General features: G+C 62.1%; 3 protein-coding genes; 2 read left to right on the plus strand and 1 right to left on the minus strand.

Moving 5' to 3' along the window:
* Positions 1-258, minus strand: part of CHC_T00007804001 (hypothetical protein) — a 1,749-nt gene extending 1,491 nt beyond the window's left edge. Inside the window, exon 1 of the mRNA XM_005711530.1 lies at positions 1-258. This exon is cut by the window's left edge and continues 1,491 nt beyond it. Within this exon, the coding sequence (XP_005711587.1) occupies positions 1-258 (258 nt within the window).
* Positions 259-2,695: 2,437 nt separating this feature from the next.
* Positions 2,696-3,462, plus strand: CHC_T00007805001 (hypothetical protein). The gene is made up of 3 exons (XM_005711531.1): positions 2,696-2,971; positions 3,152-3,169; positions 3,367-3,462. The coding sequence occupies exons 1-3, from the start codon at positions 2,696-2,698 to the stop codon at positions 3,460-3,462; spliced, it is 390 nt and encodes a 129-aa protein (XP_005711588.1).
* A 59-nt stretch (positions 3,463-3,521) lies between these two features.
* Positions 3,522-4,907, plus strand: CHC_T00007806001 (hypothetical protein). XM_005711532.1 is given in 2 exon segments: positions 3,522-4,826; positions 4,827-4,907. The coding sequence occupies 1 exon segment, from the start codon at positions 3,522-3,524 to the stop codon at positions 4,824-4,826; it is 1,305 nt and encodes a 434-aa protein (XP_005711589.1). The 3' UTR covers positions 4,827-4,907.
* Positions 4,908-5,166: the final 259 nt, after the last annotated feature.

Consider the following 5,166-nt stretch of genomic DNA (forward strand, 5'->3'; position numbering starts at 1 on the left):
GTATTTCGGTGCTCTATGAACGATTGCTTCGAGCGATGCGTGCTGACCGCATTGCCTTGCACTGATGTCGTCCCCCGGGTTTGCTACGCTTGTGACAGTAAGGCGCTGGTGAAGGATTTTGATCCTTTTGAAGAGAGAGGAAAGGAGTTCCAATGGATTTCGAACGTGGGCAGGTGCCCGATTTGTTTGTGTGTGTTGGTCCCAAGCAGTGTTGAGGCTCACTGATGTGAATTGGGTTAGAGCGCACTGCAAACGCATTAAAAATAGTCATCTCCGTGATTTGGATGGAGCCAAATTGCAGGCCACAACAGATGCAGCTGTAACCCACTTGGGTGTATAAGGTGCAGTTTCAGACTGTTTCCGAAGCGGTGAAAAAGAATACAAGGGCTGGTCTGGGAGAGAGAGGGGGGGGAGGGGGGGTGCAGTTGTGTATGGGCCCGTGTTTTGCAGGAAGAAGTCGAGTGGTTTTAGTGGGGGCGGTGTGTTGAGTTGGTGGTGGTAGTTGCGGGTGGTGTGGGCGGATGCTATACGTTTGCGAGCTCGTTCTCGATGACGTCTCCGCCGGGGAGCTCGACCTGGTATGCGATCTTGTACGGGCGTGTGACGACGGGGTTCTTGAAGATGAACTTGACGGTGACGAGTGCGTGGCTGGTGGCGGGGGCGTCCTTGACGGCGTAGTAGACGGTGCTCTCGACCTCGTTGTCGAAGGTGGTGCGGTCGAACGAGCGGCCCTGCAGGAAGACGTTGTGAAAGTCGTCGCCGCGGCCGCCGACGGAGACGGGGAGCAGCAGGGCCGGGACGTCCATGGGGTTCTTGTCGCCCGCGAGCAGGAAGGCGGACATCTGCGGGGTGAGGGCGGTGCCCGTGTTGAGGTGGGCGGAGGAGATGCGGGCCTGGATCCACTCCAGACGGCCGTTCGTCGGGGACACGCAGAAGGAGGACACGCAGCCCGCGACGTCTGCCGCAAGCGCCTCGGGTTCGAAGGGGGGGCGGAACTCCTCCTCGGCCATCGCGGGGGGTTGCGGGATGCGAGTGGTCGGGAAGGTGGTGCGGTAGCGGCGAGGGCGGGGTGGGGTAGGGGTGATGGGGTGAAGGGGTGAGGGGTGAGGGGTGAGGGGTGATGGGATGAGGGCGGAGCGTTGAGGGCGGAGCGGCGAGGGCGGAGGCGAAGAGATGCGATGCGATGCGATGCGATGGAGGGGAGGCGATGCCGAGAGGAGGGAAGAAAAAGGTGGCAACGAGGATGAAGATACAGTACTGTAACTTACAGTACCAAGGGTACAGTATGCGTCCATTGCCGTTACACTCTTTGCATTCGCCTCCCTTCCAGGACACCTGTCTCTGGCAGAGAGATGGAACATCTCTTGCCACGTTGCTTCCGTGGCCACGTACTACACGTAATACTTGTTGGCTTACGCACACACGTGGACAGCACGTACACGCTGCACACGTTGTTGAAACACCGCAACTCTCAGGAAACGCATTCTCTGCGTTCGCCAATCCCTCCCTCACCTTGCTATCTGCTGCTCCCGCATCCGCCACCACCTAACCGCAATTCCCTCCTCCGCCGCCACCTCACCACCTCCCGCACCCGCCATGATGCCGCCCCTCTTCCTCCCGCCGCGCCTCCTCCCCTCCGCCCCGCCGCGCGCCCGCGTCTTCCCGACGTGCCGCCTGCGCCCGCCGCGCCCGTCGCGCCCGTCGCGCCCGCCGGACCGCGCGCGCGCGCGCGCCGCGCTCCCGCGCCGCGCCTTCCTGCGCCTGCTGCTCGCCGCCCCGCTCCTCCCGCTCGCCGCGCGCGCGCACGAGGAGTTCCTCGACCTGGAGCCGTCGGAGCCGTCGCCGCACGCGGAGTCGCGCTACGGCTGGCCGTCGTCCACGGCCCGCTTCACCACGGCCACGGAAGACGACTTTGTGTCGGCGCGCCACGTCGGCACGGGCGCGCAGGACGTCGCCCGCATGGCCCGCGTCTACCTCGCCCGCGCGGGCGTCACCGCCTTCGTCGCCGCCTACAGCATCTTCGGCATGAGCGTGTCCGAGCGACAGGCACGCCGCACCGTCATCCCGTCCGTCTACGACCCGGCCGTCATCGCGCGCTACTGGGGCACCCGCCCGGACAAGGTCGTCTTCCGCATGGCCCTGTTCGCCTGCGAGATCGCAAAGCTCGCCTTCACGCTCACCGCACACACGCTCCAGGACCGCGGCCCGGACGCCTGGGCCGTCGCCGTGGGCAGCCGCCCGCGCTCGTGGCGCTTCGCCCGCCGCGGCGCCCGCGCAGAGAGACGCGCCGTCCTGCTGAGGGAGGCCATCATCAGGCTCGGGCCCGCCGTTATTAAACTTGGCCAGGCCGCCGCCTCGAGGCCCGACCTCCTCGGCCCCGCTGTCATTCGGGAGCTTCAGAAGCTCCAGGACGATATCGTCGACTATTACCCCACCAAGGACGCCTTCCAGCTCATCTTCGACGAGCTCCAGGCCACCCCGGCCGCTCTGTTTGAGCAGATGGAGATAGAGCCGGTGGCCGGCGCCAGCTTGGGCATGGTCTTCAAGGCACAGGTGGAGGGCACGCCCGTCGCTGTTAAGGTCCAGCGCCCGGATGTTGCCGAGAACATCGCCCTGGATTGCTTTATTGTTAGGGCGCTCGCCCATGTTGCCACCCGCTTGCTTGGGAGCAGGACCGACTTTACGCTGGCGGTTGATGAATATTCGAGCCGTTTGTTTGAGGAGCTGGATTATCGCAACGAGCTTAGAAACATGGACAAGTTTCGCCGCCTGTATGGTGATGTCGTGGGCATCTACTTACCCAAGTCGTTTCCCAAGTACTGCGCGAGGAGGGTCCTCGTGTCGGAGTGGGTCGACGGCGTCAAGCTTATCGATGACCAGGCACGCGTTAGACCAGAGGATCTGCCCCTCGTCGAGACGGGCATCCGCTTTGCGCTCACTCAGCTTTTGGACAATGGCTTTTTACACGCTGGTACGTCGCCTTCCCCTGTCGCCGCCCGCGCTCTGCGCCCGGCGAAGGGGGCACCGCTGCCTTGCCATTGAATTGTTTACTGACAGCGCCTGGTCCTATGTTTTCCTTCCGATGCCCTGTCTTGTTCCCTGTTCTTGCGCGTTTGATTGAAAAAACGCCGACTTGTGTCCGCATCAACAGATATGCACAACGGAAACAGTACGTTGACCCCATCAGCCGGGGCTTCTCCGTTTTTCACTTCTCCCCCCTTCCCCGTCGCCTCTCGTTGCGACGTTTCGCGAACGCAAACCATATCACGTCACCTCTTGAACCTCTCTTCCAAAGACTAACCTTTTTTTTTTGTTGACCGAATTCTCAAAATGACTGCGGTGTTGCCTTTCTTTTCCCATTGGTAGTGCTGCGAACGAAGTCTGGGTATCTTGCGTACATCGATTTTGGATTGGTTTCCGAGGTGCCGACATCTGTGCGCGAGTCGCTGGTGTGTGCGTTAATGCACCTGATCCACGGGGAGTACACGAGGCTCGCCGAGAGCTTTGTGGGTTTAGCTCTGATGCGCTCGGACGACATCGATGTGGACTTGCCAGTGCTGTCAGAGGCGCTCCGTGAGGCTTTTGAGCCATCAAATGAGGTGCTGGCGGCGAGTCGCAAACGCGGGATAGTGAACCGTTTTAACAACTTCACGTTGATTGGCATTGTTGGCAAGCTTCTCATGCTTGGGACTCGGTTTCCCTTTGTGTTCAATGACTACTTTCTCAACAACCTGCGGTGCCTCGGAATGCTCGAGGGGCTCGCACTGAATGCGGACCCGAATTTCAATGTTCTCGGCGTGGTGTACCCATATGTGGCAAAGAAGATTCTGACGAACTCGAGGCCGAGATACCGACGAACATTGGAAGGGTTGGTGATCGATCAGTATGGAAGAATGCGGTGGTCGAGGATGGACCGGTTGCTGCAGGACGTGCAGGACACGGCGGCGACGACAAGCGGCAAGCATGAAGAGCACATGATGGATCTGATCCGGTTTAGCGACTCCAGGCCAGCGGCGTTGCCCAGCGGTGACGATGAGAGTTGGAAGGAGAGTGTGAGGGAGGGCGGGAATGAGAATAAGAGGGCGGAAGAGATAGCCGGGCCTGTTGGGACTTTGAAAAGACGACGCAGGAAGGAGCGTGCGATGACGACGCAGAAGAACTCTGCAGACCTTGTGCTGGGATTTATCACGTCGTCGCACGGGCAATTTCTGCGTAAGTACATCATCCAGCAGTACACAATGGACATGGCGAAGCGGTGGCGGAGGCGGATCGACCGTGTGACGTCGTGGAGGTCGGACGCCGGTGAGGGGGTCAAACCGGAGAACTCTAGTTCAGATTCATCAACAGGGTTGGTCGGGCGAGGTCGGTCAAAATATGACGTACTGCACCAGATGGCGCTGCGCGCAACGGAGCGAGAGCTATCAGACGACGAAGCGCGGCTGCGCACGCGGCTGTTCTTCCGACGGACGCCGATATCTAAGCGGTTTCACGTGCTGGGGCGGCTGGCCCCGGGCTTTGTGCTTCCAGTGTTGGGGACGCTGCTCGGGCTGGTGGTGTACTTTTTGCAGCGGGTGTTCGGGCTCGTGCAGGAGCGGGGGCAAGATGGGGAGGACGCGTTCGCCAGGGTGGGAGTTGGGGCGGAGGGGAACGGGGCCGTGAAGGATGAGCGGGCGGAGGGCGAGGTGAGGAGGTGGTCGATCGACGAGGAGGAGCGGCGCTTGCAGTCGTGGCAGCCGCTCGACTCGGTGTTCCTGAAGCGCACGCAAGCGACGCCGCGGCGGGAGGCGTCGTCCTCCTCGGCGGAGGCGGCAAAGTCGATGGGGTGAAGCGGGGCGCGAGGAAAGACGTAAGGCGTGCGTAGTTAATTTAATAGTAAGGGTGTGTGAAGGCGACGCCGTTGAGATAGTGAGTAAGCGACCGCGACAGCGGCGCGGCGCAACGTCATCTCCGCATCGAGCGTATCCTTCTGCGCGCCCCGAGCAGGCCGGTGCGCTGCGGCGGCGACGGCGGGCGCGGCTCGCGGTCCAGGTCGTACGAGCGCGACTGCTCGCCGGGGTAGCCCGGCGGCGGGCGCGGCGCGGACTGCAGAGGCGGGGGCGGCATGTTCGGGAACGACGGCGGGCCGTACGGCGACGAGACGGGCGCGCCGTATCGCGGCGCCTACGG

Source organism: Chondrus crispus, genomic scaffold (assembly GCF_000350225.1).
Source record: "Chondrus crispus Stackhouse genomic scaffold, scaffold_86, whole genome shotgun sequence".
Classification (NCBI taxonomy): Eukaryota; Rhodophyta; class Florideophyceae; order Gigartinales; family Gigartinaceae; genus Chondrus; species Chondrus crispus.